The sequence below is a fragment of the Gopherus flavomarginatus genome, chromosome 24, assembly GCF_025201925.1.
Source record: "Gopherus flavomarginatus isolate rGopFla2 chromosome 24, rGopFla2.mat.asm, whole genome shotgun sequence".
NCBI classification, from domain to species: Eukaryota; Metazoa; Chordata; order Testudines; family Testudinidae; genus Gopherus; species Gopherus flavomarginatus.
Window position 1 is genome coordinate 4571480 of NC_066640.1, and position 17470 is coordinate 4588949.

The following is a 17470-nucleotide window of genomic DNA, read 5'->3' on the forward strand; positions in this document are numbered from 1 at the left end:
AGCAATATATCTCCTTCAAGGAGGGGCAGATGTGTCAGGAACATTCTGCCTGTGCACCAGAAAGGTTGGTATAGGAGTCATAGGTATAGTCAGACATAGAGGCACTACAGTAGGGAGTTTTGTAAAGACTTACTTGAGCCTCTCTAGTAATGGCAATGCCGGTATCAGCCCCACCAACATATCATTCAGTCCTGAGCATTACTTTAGTGCTAAAGAGGTTGGACTGATGTCTCAGGTAAAGCAGCAGTTGGTACCTATGTGATGGGTACTGTCACTGCCAAAGATGTAGCTGATGGATAGGCACTGGGTATTGAGGAACTTGGTGCTGAGATCGGTGCCAAGGGACTGATACCCAAGCAGCCTGGTTCTTAGTCTTAGCAGGTGCTGCCTTAAGTATCTGTACTGAGATATAGGCAAGGCTCATCTCTGACTTATGGCCCTTCACTGACAGAGCCCGGACTGTCTTGTGCCCCCTGCTAACTGCCAGCAGTGGGCAAAAAGAAACTTAACTAAACTAATAAATCCTACATCTAAGATCAATTGGACAGTGGTGAGTACAGTGGACAGTGCTAGAGATTCCATCACACAGCTATGGGCAGTAAAAAGGAACGAAGAGGCATTTGGGCTCATTTTACCCTTTATGCCATGAGTTGTGGGTGGGAGGGCATCTAGGGCACAGGCACAGCCTCAATGGATGCTGCTAGCCCAAAAGAATCCAGTCTTGGGTGCATGTGCGCCAAGAGTGAAATGTGCAGGAACACTCATGCAAAGAAGAAAGAGGATTTCATTGTGTACATTCCAAGACCTTTTTTAAAGCTATTTAAAAACTATACAGTTTTTAAAAAACAGAGCTGCATATCTTCCCCCTCCCACCTTCATAGATGTGAAACTACTACTAAAAACTTTGTAGTCTTTTGGTTATAGTCCAGCTAGCATTAGTCTAACACTGAATATGCCCCCTAGTGGAGTATTTCAAGTTTGCAAGGGTTAGGATTTTTATATTCCTATCGAACCATGGTCTCTCAGTACTTTGTATAAGATATTTGACATATGGATTAGATATTTTAAAAAATGGCACTAAGACAGTCAATTTGGAAAGACTGGCTATGACATATGGCCAGTAATTACTGGAAGAAATTTAATAAAAGTTTGCACCTACTGCCTGAAGAGTAGCAAAAATGTAAATTAGTTTTTGCCAACTCATTAATGCTAATCTGAGATATGCAGCCATCATTGGAAATGTTATGCTCAGCCACTTGTGTTTCTATACAACTAAAGATAAACAAATCCAAAGTCTACCTGCTTCTTGAAGTGCCTAAACACTATGGCATTTGGTACTTGAAGATACTTTTCTTCCAGTAACCCTCACTGATCTCATCCCATCCACATCATATTATCACAGCTTCTATACAGAAACTGGCTCTTTTAAGAGGTGGCTTTTCTGTAGATTGGGTTTCAGGAATTGTCGGGCTTCAGGAATTGTCAGTCCTTTGTCAAAGGAACAGGTACTACACAGGAAGCACATGTAGACTGAACCCCCACTCCTAGAACTCCAGCAAGAGTTTCAATTAATGTTAGTAATATTTTGGAAGATGGATCCCTACCAATAGGAACTGGACTAAAATGAAGAATTAAGTCCTTTCACAGAGGTCAACTAGTTCTTAGAATCATAGAATATTAGGGTTGGACGAGACCTCAGGAGGTCATCTAGTCCAACCCCCTGCTCAAAGCAGGACCAATTCCCAACTAAATCATCCCAGCCAGGGCGTTGTCAAGCCTGACCTTAAAAACTTCTCAGGAAGGAGGTTCCACCACCTCCCTAGGGAACCCATTCCAGTGCTTCACCACCCTCCTAGTGAAAGAGTGTTTCCTAATATCCAACCTAGACCTCCCCCACTGCAACTTGAGACCATTGCTCCTTGTTCTGTCATCTGCCACCACTGAGAACAGCCGTGCTCCATCCTCTTTGGAACTCCCCTTCATGTAGTTGAGTGAGGGGGGATTTGATAGCAGCCTTCTTCTCTTCTGCAGACTAAATAAGCCCAGTTCCCTCAGCCTCTCCTTGTAAGTCATGGGCCCCAGCCGCCTAATAATTTTCGTTGCCCTCCACTGGACTCTCCAATTTGTCCACATCCCTTCTCTAGTGGGAGGACCAAAACTGGACACAGTACTCCAGATGCGGCCTCCCCAGTGCCAAATAGAGGGGAATAATCACTTCCCTCGATCTGCTGACAGTGCTCCTGCTAATACAGCCCAATATGCTGTTGGCCTTCTTAGCAACAAGGGGACACTGATAACTCATATCCAGCTTCTCATCCACTATAATCCCCAGGTCCTTTTCTGCAGAACTGCTGCTTAGCCAGTCCATCCCCAGCCTGTAGCAGTGCATGGGATTCTTCCGTTCTAAGTGCAGGACTCTGCACTTGTCCTTGTTGAACCTCATCAGATTTCTTTTGGCCCAATCCTCCAATTTGTCTAGGTCACTCTAGACCCTATTCCTACCCTTCATCATATCTTCCTCTCCCCCCATCTTCATGTCATCTGCGAACTTGCTGAGAGTGCAGTTCATCCCATCATCCAGATCATTAATAAAAATGTTGAACAAAACCAGCCCCGTGACCAGCCCCTGGAGCACTCCGCTTGATACAGGCTGCCAACTAGGTATCGAGCCACTGATCACTACCCATTGAGCCTGACAATCTAGCCAGCTTTCCATCCACCTTATAGTCCATTCATCCAATCCATACTTCTTTAACTTGCTGGCAAGAATACTGTGGGAGACCATATCAAAAGCTTTGCTAAAGTCAAGATATATCAGGTTCATCAGGCATGACTTGTCTTTGGTGAATCCATGTTGACTGTTCCTGATCACCTTCCAAGTGCTTCAAAACAGATTCCTTGAGGACCTGCTTCATGATTTTGCCAGGGACTGATGTAAGGCTGACCGATCCTTAGTTCCCCAGGTTCTCTTTCTTCCCTTTTTAAACTATGGGCACTATATTTGCCTTTTCCAATCACCCGGGACCTCCCCCACTCACCACAAATTTTCAAAGACAATGGCCAATGGCTCTGCAATCATATCAGCCAACTCTCTCAGCACCCTTAGATGCATTATATCTGGACCCATGGACTTGTGCATGTCCAGCTTTTCTAAATAGTCCTTAACATGTTCTTTCACCACGAGGGCTGCTCATCTCCCCATACTGTGTTGCCCAGTGCAGCGGTCTAGGAGCTGACCTTGTCTGTGAAGACTGAGGCAAAAAAAAGCATTGAGTACTTCAGCTTTTCCCACATCATCTGTCAGTAGGTTGCCTCTCCCATTCAGTAAGGGTCCCACACTTTCCCTGACCTTCCTGTTACCCTGCATATCCCTTGCTAGCTGCAACTCCAGTTGTGCCTTGGCCTTCCTGATTACACCCCTGCATGCTCAAACAATATTTTTATACTCCTCCCTAGTCATCTGTCCAAATTTCCACTTCTTGTAAGCTTCCTTTTTGAGTTTAAGATCACCGAAGATTTCACTGTTAAGCCCAGCTGGTTGCCTGCCAAATTTGCTATTCTTTCTGCACATAGGGATGGTTTGTTCCTGCACCCTCAATAAGGCTTCTTTAAAATACAGCCAGCTCTCCTGGACTCCTTTCCTCCTCGTATTAGCCTCCCAGGGGATCCTGCCCATCAGTTCCCTAACGGAGTGGAAGATGGGAGGGATTAGCAAGGAAAGCTACCTTATTGAGGTCAGAACATGTAGGGATGAAGTGAGAAAGGCCAAAAGCCATGTAGAGTTGGACTTTGCAAAGGGAATTAAAACCAATAGTAAAAGGTTCTATAGCCATATAAATAAGAAGAAAACAAAGAAAGATGAAGTGGGACCGCTAAACACTGAGGTTGGAGTGGAGGTTAAGGATAATCTAGGCATGGCCCAATATCTAAACAAATACTTTGCCTCAGTCTTTAATGAGGCTAACGAGGAGCTTAGGGATAATGGGAGGATGACAAATGGGAATGAGGATATGGAGGTAGATATTACGACATCCAAGGTAGAAGCCAAACTTGAATGGGACAAATCGGAGGGCCCAGCTAATCTTCCTTTAATATTCTTGGATGAACTGGCACATGAAATTGCAAGCCCATTAGCAAGAATTTTTAATGAATCAGTAAATTCAGGGGTTGTACCGTACAACTGGAGAATTGCTAACATAGTTCCTATTTTTAAGAAAGGGAAAAAAGTGATCCAAATAACTATAGGCCTGTTAGTTTGACATCTGTAGTATGCAAGGTCTTGGAAAAAATTTTGAAGGAGAAAGTAGTTAAGGACATTGAGGTCAATGGTAACTGGGACAAAATATAACATGGTTTTACAAAAGGTAGATCATGCCAAACCAACCTGATCTCCTCCTTTGAGAAGGTAACAGATTTTTTAGACAAAGGAAACACAGTGGATCTAATTTACCTCGATTTCAGTAAGGCATCTGATATGGCTGCACATGGGAAATTATTGTTAAATTGGAAAAGATGGGGGATCAATATGAAAATTGAAAGGTGGATAAGGAACTGGTTAAAGGGGAGACTACAACGGGTTGTACTGAAAGGTGAACTGTCAGGCTGGAAGGAGGTTACTAGTGGAGTTCCTCAGGGATCGGTTTTGGGACCAATCGTATTTAATCTTTTTATTACTGATCTTGGCACAAAAAGTGGGAATGTGCTAATAAAGTTTGTGGATGACACAAAGCTGGGAGGTATTCTAACACAGAGAAGGACCGGGATATCATACAGGAAGGTCTGGATGACCTTGTAAACTGGAGTAATAGTAATAGGATGAAATTTAATAGTGAAAAGTGCAAGGTCATACATTTAGGGATTAATAACAAGAATTTTGGTTATAAATTGAGGACACATCAGTTGGAAGTAACAAAGGAGGAGAAGGACCTTGGAGTATTGGTTGATCACAGGATGACTATGAGCTGCCAATGTGATATGGCTGTTAAAAAAACTAATTGGTTTTAGGATGCATCAGGCGAGGTATTTCCAGTAAAGATAAAGAGGTGTTAGTACCGTTATACAAGGCACTGGTGAGACCACATCTGGAATATTGTGTGCTGTTCTGGTCTCCCATGTGTAAGAAGAATGAATTCAAACTGGAACAGGTACAGAGAAGGGCCACTAGGATGATCCGAGGAATGGAAAACCTGTGTTACGAAAGGAGACTCAAAGAGCTTGGCTTGTTTAGCCTAATCAAAAGAAGCCTGAGAGGAATTATTTAAGCTTAGTACCAATGTGGACACAAGAACAAATGGATATAAACTGGACACTAGGAAGTTTAGACTTGAAACTAGATGAAGGTTTCTAACCATTAGAGGAGTGAAGTTCCAGAACAGTCTTCCGAGAGGAGTAGTGAGGGCTAAAGACATATCTGGCTTCAAGACTAAACTTGATAAATTTATGGAGGGAATGGTATGTTGGGATAGCCTAATTTTGGCAATTAATTGATCTTTGATTATTAGCAGGTAAATATGCCCAGTGGTCTGCGATGGGATGTTAGATGGGGTGGGATCTGAGTTACTACAGAGAATTCTTTCCTGGGTGCTGGCTGGTGAGTCTTGCCCACATGCTCAGGGTTTAGCTGATTGCCATATTTGGGGTCAGGAAGGAATTTCCTCCAGCGCAGATTGGCAGAGGCCCTGGAGATTTTTCGCCTTCCTCTGCACCATGGGGCACGGATCACTTGCTGGAGGATTCTCTGCACCTTGATGTCTTTAAACCACAATTTGAGGACTTCAGTAACTCAGACATATGTCAGGAGGTTGTTACAGGAATGGGTGGGGGGATTCTGTGGCCCATGTTGTGCAGGAGCTCAGACTGGATGATCATAGTGGTCCCTTCTGGCCTTCAAGTCTATGAGTCTGCTTTTCTAAAGTCCAGAGTCCATATTTTGCTACTCTCCTTTCTTCCTTTTGTCAGGATCCTGAACTCAACCATCTCATGGTCACCACTGCCTAGGTTGCCATCCACTTCTACTTCCCCTACCAATTCTTCCCTGTTTGTAAACAGCAGGTCAAGAGGAGCACAGCCCCTACTTGGTTCCTCCAGCACATGTACCAGGAAGTTGTCCCCAACACTCTCCAAAAACTTCCTGGATTGTCTATGCACTGCTGTATTGCTCTCCCAGCAGATGTCAGGGTGATTGAAGTCCTCCACAGACCTTCCTCTTCGGTTGTGAGCTAAAGGCAGATAAGGAGTATCACTTCAAGGTGCATGATGAGGAAAATGAACACCAGTTGTCACTGAGTCCTCGTTCTTGGAAACTAAAGGTTATGGTCCTGTGAAAAGTAGCTCTCAGACTTCATAATCATAGGAATCAAATGCAAATAATTGAATCAGTCTTTAGCCTGCTGTGCAGTTTTGTGTGTTGGATGCTGTATTTTAGTGGTGCTTTGTGAAATTTATAAGAACTATTTAAGTAATTTGGGATAGATTAAGTGTAAAATTACACAAAACTTATTTTCTATTGTTTCCATAATTTTTATTAAAATTTCTTCAGTTATTGATGTAATTAAAATAATTCACTAAGAACTCTTGTTTTTTGAAGATGAAGATAAGCATGTTATGTATATCAGATTGATATGATGGAACTCTGTTTTGGAAAAGTAAAAACTATTTAATACAAACTGAGTAATGATTATACCTTTCAGTACTGCAAAAATTAAAATACCTCAATGTCAAGCTTAACCATTTACTTACCAAGCAATTTGTTCACTTGCTTGCTAGTTTAAAAATGCAGGATTCTTTTCCATTGCGAGACTTGATGAAATAACTATATGTATGATATCATTGCTTATAGCAGGGTGACTTGATTTAAGTCACTGATTTTAATCATGGCATGCAGGAAACCTTAATTTAAATCCTCAATTTTAGTCATATTTTACATTTTTGTCCTTTATTTTCTTACAGAGATGTTTCATTTATTAACCAAAATATTTTGATTTGCAGCTAAATATAGCCTTTATACTAAATTTGGTGCTTTTTGCTAGCCAGGAGGATACAGTATATAGATTTAATGGAGCTGTTACATAGCTTAACTTACTTGCTCAGATTCTTAATTTTTACTTGTTAGAAAATGGTGACTGATGCACTTTGACGATTATTGTTTATTGCTTTGTCTCTCACTGTATTTGGATAGAAATGCAAATTTAATTAACACGCACAAAATAGAATTTTAACTTTACTAAATAAAACTACTTTAAATGTGCTGGTACATCAGAAATTTAACAAAACATGGTTTGTTTTTAAAGCTAAGGAAGTCTTATTTGTAGTTAGTGAATTGAACTGATTGTGTCTGGTCACCATATCGTCAAGATTTTAGAACTAGCAGATCTCATCTGCTAAATCCAGGGTTGAGAGTTCAATCCTTCAGGGGACCATTTAGGAATCTGGGGTGAAAATCTGTCAGATTGGTCCTGCTTTGAGCAGGGGGTTGGACTAGATGACCTCCTGAGGTCCCTTCCAACCCTGATAATCTATGATTCTTATGATTCTATGAGAACCAGAGCCTGTGATCTGGAAACTTCAGTTAGTTGGCCAAAGAAAGCATTGTCTACCTCATCCTTCTGATCTGGTGGCCTATAGCACACGTGCACCATGGCATTACCCTTGTTGCTCTCACCTGTAAACTTAATCCAAAGATTCTCAACAAGCTTTTCTCCAGTTTCATACTGGAGCTCTGAGCAATCATACTGTTCTCTTACATACAGTGCAACTCTTCAACCTTTCCTCCCATACCTGTCCTTCCTGAAGCTTATAACCATCCATGACAGCGCTCCAGTCATGTGAGCTGCCCCACCAAGTTTTTGTTATTCCACTCACATAGTTCCTTGATTGTGCCAGGACTTCCAATTCTTCCTGCTTGTTTCCCAGGCTTCTTGTGTTCATGTACATGCACCTAAGATAACTAGCCAATTGCCCTACTTTCTCAGTATGAATCAGGAGGCTTCCCATCTTGTACTCTCCTTGTGTTTCCTCCCTGTATCCCACTTACCTCTGGGTTTAGGTTCCCATCCCCTGGTGAACCTAGTCTTATCAGAGGTAATATTTATAAGCATACCCACCCTAGATATGCAATTAAACATGTAAAAACAGGTAAAATGGAGCAAAGAGCAGTTCACTGCTTTGATTGCACAAAAGACATGGTACAGGAAAAAGCAGCAGTTTTGACAACAGAAGAGCATGGCATGCTAAGCATGGAATGCAGAGCTTTGGAGAGTTTTCTGGACTCAAATGAGGTGGTGGTACTTAAAGCTTCTGTTGCAAACAGCAACGTAAGGAATCAATAGCAGTAGTTCCAAGGAGCCCAAGCCACAGCAGCTCCCTCATGGCCTTAATGTAGAGCTCTCAAGCTCTGCTGCACCACACACACTTCTTCTCAGATGTGTTATTCCTCCTCCTGACCCCTTGAGCATCAAAATTAGCTCATCATTCCCTATGCTTCTGCATGACACTCTTGGATCAGGCAAATATGCATGGAGTCTGTAAATCAAACCACTTTTGACGTTTAAGGACAAATACTAAGACACTTTTAAAACTGGAGTGGTTCTTTTGTAGAAATCAGCGAGAAAAACCTCTACCTTGACAAGATACGTGCAGTTTTCAGGCACATTGGTTAAGTTTCCATGGAGGTTACTGTCGTTAGAGAACTTATAATGATTGTGTAAGGATTATAATCTGCATTATATGGCTATAACTATGTTGAGTTAACACTGCTTCAGGAAGTCAGGTTCAGCATATTTAATTTCTTAGCCTTAATACTGCATTACTGGATGTTTGACATTTAATCATCCCCCCCCCGCTCACGGATCCATTTAAATTAAATTGCTCAGGTGCTGGTCACTCTTTGCAGCCTGACATTCAGAACCGAACTTGCAATTTAAATTCTTCAGCCCTGAACTAAACAACCCCTCCACAGCATCTAAATATGAATATATCTTCAAAACTGTTTAGTAAAGACTCCATTTAAGTAATTCGCCATATGCAAGATTCTGAAGGGCAGAATTAAAGATTAAAACACTGAAAGAAAAACAGTGCTGCTGTGTATATATGCAAAAATAAGTCTTCATAAATGGTAATGGAAGAAGATAGATTTTTAGTCTTGAGCAGTTAAGATTCTTGCCAAGTTTGAAGCTTCTGCTGTTTTACTTGAGAGCACAAAGGACGGGCCACCACAAATCCTAACTCCATCTACCCTTAACTGCTCTATCCATTTCCATCTAATAAGTGTTCTGGTATTACACTGTTCCCTCAAATTTATTTTTCACAAGGTAAGGTAGACTAAATCAATTTAGTTGTATTGAAATAGCCAGTAGGACAGTGAAGTTTAAGTTATCTACACTAAATCAGTGGAATCAATTGTTGTTATGCTACTTTACAGCATCAGTTACAGAAAGTTAACCATTAGAGGAGTCCACAGGTATTGGTTCCAGGTTACTGCAATAATGGTTTGAGGACCAGAGCCATTTCTCATAAATTTATGACTCACGAATGCAATAAGTTTAATATACACCACATAACCCAAGTGAACTACCAAAGGCTGGTAATATGCAGCCCAAAGGAGATCTCATTCTTTAGAATAGCTTCCAAGAGGAAAGGTAAACATTTATCATACAAGTTATTCAGTTTATGATTTATTTTGTACATCTGTTTTATGAATTCAGCCCATCAGAACAATACCGCTTGTGAAAGTTACCCAGAAACAAGTTCACACATTTGTGCAGCCAATATGTTAAATTAAATTTGATTGTTCATAACTGTTCAGTAGAAGATAAAGTAACATCACAGCCTCTCCTGAAGTCCACAATGAGCATTTCAAATTCACATCAGGCTAGGGTCTTCGAGAGGAAGAATGGATCCAATACACCCAGTCCAGCCCATAAACACTTCCTACAATAAAAACAAACAGTTAATAAGCAACGCTTCCTGCAAAGTGTCATGGCAGCCAGTGCAAAGGACTGCAAGATCTGAAAGTTCAGAGATCCATGCACAAGGAGTTTCTAGTGACACAAGGACAAGTAAGGGAAACGAGAAGTAAAGCTATGTCACTAGTTTAAAAGTCTGTTTAATGACGACATGGAACCAGATAGGTGCCCTGTTTGCTTTGATATTGTAGAATCCTAGAAAGGGCTGGAAGGGACCTCAAAAACTCACCAACTCCTGCCCCACGCTGAGGCAAGAACAAGTAAACCTAGACGATCCCTGAAAGACTGAACCTGTTCTTGAAAATCACCGTTGTAGGGATTCCACAACTTCCCTTGGAAGCCTATTCCAGAGCTTAACTACCCTTATAAATAGAAAGATTTCCCCTAATATCTAACCTAAGTTTCCCTTACTGCAGATTAAACCCATTACTTCTTGCCCTACCTTCAGCTGCCTGAACAAATGATCACAGTCCTCTCTATAACAGCCCTTAACATATTTGAAAATAAGTTACCAAGGCCCCCTTAAGACTTCTTTCCTCAAGACTAAACATGCCCAGTTTTCTAAAACTTATCCCCATAAGTCTGCTTTTCAAACCTTTTATTACATCTGGACTCTTTCCAGTTTGTCCACATCTTTCCTAAAGTGTGTCAACCAGAACTGGACACAGTATGCCAGCTGAGGCCTCACCAGTGCTGAGCAGAGCAGGACAATTACCTCCTTTGTCTTACATACAACACTGCTGTTACTACACTCTAGAATCATAGTAGCCTTTCACAATTGCATCACATTGTTGACTCATTTGATTTGTGAGCCCAGATTCTTTTCAGCAGTACCACAGTTATTCCCAATTTCGTGCATTTTTCATTCCTTAATAACTCTGCACTTATCTTTATTGAATTTCATCTTGCTGATTTCAGACCAATACTCCAATTTATCAAGGTTCTTCTGAATTCTAATCCTATCCTCCAAAATACAAGCAACCCCTCCAAGCTTGATGTCACTTGCAGATGTTATAACCATACTCTGCACTCCATTATCCAACTCATTAATGAAAATATTGACTAGTACCGGACCCAGGACTGACCACTGTGGGACCACACTACGTATGTCCGCCTGTTTGATAGCAAATCACTGATCACTATTCTTTGAGCATGATCTTTCAACCAGTTGTGCACCCATCTTATTGTAACCTCATCTAGACCACACTTCCCCAGCTTGCTTATGAGAATGTCATGCAGGACTGTGTCAAAAGCCTTACTAAAATCAAGACATACCCAGCTTCCCCCATCTAACAGGCTAGTCCTCCAAAGAAGGAAATATGGGTGTTTGGCATGATTTATTCCTGACAAATCCATGTTGGCTATTCCCTATAACCCTATCATCTAGGTGCTTACAAACTGATTGTTCCCCCTTTTAGAACAGTCAGGCTAACGTTAATAAGTGGAAAGATATTGGAACAAATTATTAAACAAAGAGGCTCTTAAGAATTATAGAAGATAGGAACTATGTTTGCCCTTCTCCAGTCCTCTGGAACCTCACCCATTCACCATGAGTTCTCAAAGATAATTGCCAACAGTTCTGAGATTGCTTCAAACTAATTCCCTAAGTACCCTAGGATGAATTTCATCAGGCCCTGCTGACCTGAATACATCTAACTTATCTAAATATTATTTAACCTCTCTTTCTCTATTTTGGTTTGTGTTCTTTCCTCTTATTGTTGAGTATCTGGTCACTATTAACCTTTTTAGTGAAGGCTGAAACAAAACAGGCATTAAACACCTCACCTTCTTGATGTCATCAGTTATTAGCTTCTCATTCCCTGCTAAGTAGAGGGCCTATACTTTCCTTCATCATTCTCTTGCTCTTAATGTATTTAAATTACCTTTTCTTAATGCCTTTTATGTCCCTTGCTAGGTCTAACTCATTTTGCCCGTACATGCTTGTGCTATTCTTTTATACTACTACTTAGCAATTTGTCAGTGTTTCCACCTTTTGTAGGATTCCTTTTTGATTTTCAGGTCATTAAGGCACTCCTGATGGAGTCATATTGGCCTCTTACTATTCTTATCTCTCCTTCGCATCGCTGTGGTTTTGAGTTGTGCACTTAATAGCATGTCCTAGAGACTGCCAGTTCTCCTGAACTCCTTTATCCTTTACATTTGCTCCCCATAGGATCTTACCTACCAGTTCTCTGTGTTTGTTAAAGTCTGGTTTTTTGAAGTCCATTGTCCTTATACTGCTGCTCTTGCTCATTCCTTTCATTAGGATCATAAAATCTGAATTTCATGATCACTGTCACCCAAATTGCCTTCCACTTTCAGATTCACAACCAAGTTCTCCTTGTTCTTACAACTGTAGATCACCTCTGTTTCTAAATGCAATAAGTATAATACGAGTTGAATATGACCCATGTGAATGCCATTATTTAACATGTTCCTGAAACCATAATTCACATTCACCCACTTCCACGTATTTACTGCCCAACACACCTTTTTTTAAATTATGTAATAAGCCTTTACTTCACTTAGATTCTGCAGCCCAGCTTTAGAGCATTTCCATTAACTGGCTTAACAATTAGCACGGCAAGTGACTGTGAATGTTAATGCACTAAATTTCCTAGAGCAATTTATCAACTTTCATAAATGAATTAATCCCACATTAACACTCTAGCCCCCATTATGGAGTGGTGTCTTTTTTCCACGAAGCTGCAAATGGAACTTGCACTTTTGTTAAATGTTTTGACATAGGGGAATACACAAAAATGAACCACACTCTCTTACAAATACCTCTGAAAAAGAATAATATTTTCCTTTTAAAGAAAAAAGGAAATTTTTTCTAGTTTCTAATGATGTGTTCTGTGTTTTCAGACTCAAATCCCCTCACAATCAATAGTGTTTAATAAAAGGAGATTCTCTCAAGAGGCCATAGGATCAAGCACCATAAATACACATTGAAATAAATACCATGATGCAGAACTCCCCTAGACCACTGTTTCTCAACCTTTTCAGTTTGGTGATTGTTTATTCCAAGAGAAATGTTCACAACACCTTTACTATAAAAAAAAAGAGTAAATATTGTAACAACATCAAACCTACATAATTTGCATGTATTCCAAAAGACTGACAAATGCTTTCTATAACAGTGTGTGCAGGGAGAGAGATTTCCTTTGCTTTAGATTACGAGAAAATTTTCAATGTCTCACCACCCCCTTGATTGCCTTTTGTGACCCATCAGTTGAGAAACACTGCTTTAGATTTATGGCATGTCAGTCAATGACCAAGAATAGTCAATATGCTGTAAAAGCTTAAATGAAGCATGTTTCTTTTCCATCTCTTAGTATGTTATATGAAATAAAGAGCTTTTAACTGGAAAAAAAAAGCATCCACGTTGTCCCTGTTCAGGAAGCTGGTTACACCTTTAAGGTCTTCTAGCCAAGACTACAGGCAAATGGGTCCATTAAAAGAAGCCCTACAACAACACAGAAGGTCGCCGTGTTAGTCGGGATCTGTAAAAGCAGCATCCGACTAAGTGGGTATTCACCCACAAAAGCTCACGCTCCAATATGTCTGTTAGTCTATAAGGTGCCACAGGATTCTTTGCTGCTTTTACAACAACACAAATTGTACTTTGAGAGAGATTATTTTAATCCCATGAACAGATACAATAGGAATGTACTTACCAACACATTCTTCCTACTAGGTATGCGTATTGCTAAACCTCAGTTTCTAACCAGATCCTGAATCCTAGCTTTGATATCCACAAATAGATGTAGTGCCCTCTAACTTGTTCCATATTGCAACAGTCCCGTTTTTTTTCAAAAGGCATTTGGCTAATACTGTCCTGAATTACTTTCAATTCTATAAATAAATTAATTTGTTTCTTTTTCTCTCCTAAATTCTAAAACTCTCAAGCTGCCCCATTCAGTACCGTAGGAACTGAAAGAAATGGAGAGGGTGAGGAAGTGAAATACACATCAGCTCAGAACATGCAATGCACATATTTCTCAGAATAGCACGTTACAAAAAGATTTGTGATTACCTCTGTAGAAGCTGTATAGCACTTTGAAGCTATAAAGTATTAATTAATCCTGCCAACTCCCTTGTGATATATGTATTATTTATTTTACAACTGGGAACACTTATGCTTATAAAAATCCACTACACCACACTGGCTCACTCTGAAAAATAATGCAACTTAAAATAATGTAAACTAAAATGAAACTGGCTAGTTTCTACTAAGGTACACTGATAGCATATCTGAGCTGGGCAAGTTCTTATCAAGATTATTGTCATGATGCCATTTCTTACTTTCAGTAATAGGAAGACAATTACATGATAAAGTGCAACAGTTCTTTTTGGGGACCAGCTTTTGGACAGAATATTTAGTTTCCAGTTGTGGGATTCTATATTGGAGGTCACATCACATGGCATGTAACCACAAAATGTATGCATGTTATTTCTGATAAGTACAGGACAAAAAAAAACTTACCATTAGAGGGAAGAGCAGCAGTTTAATCATCATTCTTAAACTTGCCATTAATGTAGGGAACATAGTCAAGGATCAGTCTCCAGTCCGTCGCCCACACCAATCCCACAGCGCCTACGGTGCCCCATGTGGTCAATGTGGGGGTCCTGTAGAACACAGACACAACCACACCTCTTCTACATATCGAAATGTTTGTCAGCTACTTTAGCAATAAGCACCTGCCAAGGCTGTTTACTCAAGGAATCTTAGCTGCTACCTTGAAGAGAAAGTCACATAGTTAGACCCAAGTCTACCTGCATCTTGGCAGGGGTAGACTAGATAACCCTTGTGGTCCCTTCTAACCCTACAATTCTCCCTCAGGGTTATGCTTAACATGATGCTAGAAAATTAGAAATAGTGCTCTTATCTGTGTATCATTTCTGCTTTTTTCACCCCACTATTTACAGTCCACTCAGCTTGGTTTACTTCTGCTGGCCCATGCTTATCTGTATGCAGCATTGTTGTAGCCATGTCGGTCCCAGAATGTTAGACAGACAAGGTTGTCTCTCTCACCAACAGAAGTTGGTCCAATAAAAGATATTACCTCACCCACCTTGTCATGCTTATTTGTAGTCAGTTTCTGGTTCTCATGCACTAGCCCATCACTGCAGGGTTTGGGTTGGCAACACTGTACAGGAATATCAAAATCCCTGCATCTCGCTAGAGATGATCAAGCCAGAAAACAGCCTGGGCCAAATTATATTTCAACGTGGTTAGATTCTAAGGCTAGATGATACTACCATCATCATCTAGTCTAACCTCCTGCATAACACAGAACTTCCTCAAAATAATTTCTGTTTGAAAGGGGTCGTACCTTAGGCTGAGAGAAAGCTAGAGTTAGGAAACTATGTTTTTAGCCTATTTAACGCACAGTTTGGCTCACTTAATGTTAGCTGGGTAGCACATTTAGAACTGGAACCAGGACTTATATTAGCTGAACTAAAGGAAGTAGAGTTGTTTCACCACAGGACACAAAATTGCCTGTAATTTTCCCCTCACTTCAAATTAGCAGCTCTGACCACATTCTAGAACAGGGGTGAGCCAGATCTGGCCCGTCTAACATATTTGTCCAGCCCGCCAGCTCTTTGGTCACTCCCTCACAACCTCTGGGCCACTAAAAGTCCAACGGCGCAGAGGGCGCTCAGGCAGGCTGCCTGCCTGCCATGGCCTCACACCGCTCCCAGAAGTGGCCAGCTGCTGCTGGCCTGTCTCTGCATGCTTCACATGGTGGGAAGGGAGACGTCTCAGCACGCTGCCCCTACCCCCAGCACTGGAAACCAATGGGAACTGCAGGGATGGTGCTTGCAGGCGCAGGCAGCGCATGGAGACCCGCTGCCCCTCCTGCCAAGAGGCAAAGAGACATGCCAGCAGCAGCCGGGAGCTGTCTGTGGTAAGCGCCTCCCGGCCAGAGTCTGCACCTCACACCCCAATCCCATGCCACAGCCCAGAGCCCCCTCCTGCACCAAACTCCCTCCCAGAGCCCACACCCCCTCCATTAGTATGGTAGAAATGTGCGGACCGTGACAACTTACCAAAATTTGTGGAGTGGACCCCCTGTGAAAATTATTGCCCACCCCTGTTCTAGAAGCTAAATTAAGAAACAGCATCAGGTATGTCAAGTACTTTAAATGAGCAGGCTACACAATCTGCCAATAAATCTTTGACAACAGACACCAAGGTGGCAGAGTTTTAGAGTAATTACTCTATCCCAGTTATAAGTGCTTCCTGTCTTCTATGGGAAACGCAGCATCCCAGGTGCTTTTTTTTAAAAGCATATCAAATTTAGATTTTTTTTTCTCTCTACCTCTCCCAAGGTCACTGCCCAATAACCAGACTGGGTCTAACCACTTCTTGTCTTTCCTCCTTTACACGTTTTACCTTCACTTTCCGGCCTGAGAAGTGAATTGAAGAGAGGGAGGCGAGAGCGGGCTGGTCACAGCTGGACCCTCGCTCTGCCCCATCCCCCACTAGTGGCCCAAAGCGAACTGGACCCCAGCCCCCATCACCCCACAGCCACAAGGGGGGGCCCTCCAGGGGATGGAGAGGGACCTGTGGCGGGGGGGCTGGGGAGAGACACCCCCGCATTCCACTCCAGCCCCATAAACCCACAGCTGCGAGAAGAGAGGGGGGGTTCCAGAGGATGGAGAGGGACCTGTGGGGTGGTGGGGGGTTGGGAGAGACCCCATGATGGGAATGAGCTCCCCAGCATTTCACTCCAGCCCCATCTCCCCACAGCCATGAGAAGCAGGGGGGGCCCTCCAGGGGATGGAGAGAGACCTGTGGGGGGGGAGCTGTGGAGAGACCCCCCTCCAGCATTCCACTCCAGTCCCATCTCCCCACAGCTACGAGAAGTGGGGGGTCCTCCAAGGGATGGAGAGGGACCTGTGGGGTAGGGGGCTGGGAAGAGACCCCCCAGCAATCCACTCCAGCCCCATCACCCCACAACTGCGAGAAGGGGGGGCCCTCCAGGGGATGGAGGGAGACATGCGGGGGGGGGCTGGAAAAGACCCCATGATGGGAATGAGCCCCCCCCCAGCAGCGGCGGGGTGGCGGCTCCTGACCCCTCCCGGGAGGCCCAAGGGAAGTGACAGGGGCCCGGCCCCGGGGGGAGCGGGGGTCCCCCGGGCGCCTCACCAGGTCCGCAGCAGCTGGGCGTAGCGGGGCCCCACGAGCCTGCTCAGCATCCTGCTCCCGCCCAGCCTCGGCCGCCGGCCTCAAAGTCACCCCGGCTGCGCATGCGCCCGCGACACCGCCCCAGGCAGGACCAGCCCGGCCTGCCCTAGCGGCTGCCTGAACGCAGCAGACCGCGGCTACCGTGAGGGCCCTGCGCCGTAGAGCCGTAAAGGACCCCGCCCGCCCTTGCGGTCACCCCTGGCTGGGCTGGGCAGGGCTGGGCTGCCCTTGACGCCGCCTGATCAGAAATACTCATCTAAATAATCAATTCTGATAGCAAATTCCAGTCACCCGCGTACTCCCATTTATC

The 17470-nt window shown here is 42.9% G+C and overlaps 1 protein-coding gene across 1 annotated transcript; it reads right to left on the reverse strand.

Moving 5' to 3' along the window:
• Positions 1-8834: 8834 nt before the first annotated feature.
• LOC127040082 (cytochrome b-c1 complex subunit 10) lies at positions 8835-17239 on the reverse strand. Its single transcript, XM_050933853.1, is given in 4 exon segments — positions 8835-9927; positions 14452-14594; positions 17122-17182; positions 17185-17239. Coding segments are annotated over 3 exon segments (222 nt in total). The 5' UTR covers positions 17225-17239; the 3' UTR covers positions 8835-9927; positions 14452-14473.
• Between the last annotated feature and the right edge of the window lie 231 nt (positions 17240-17470).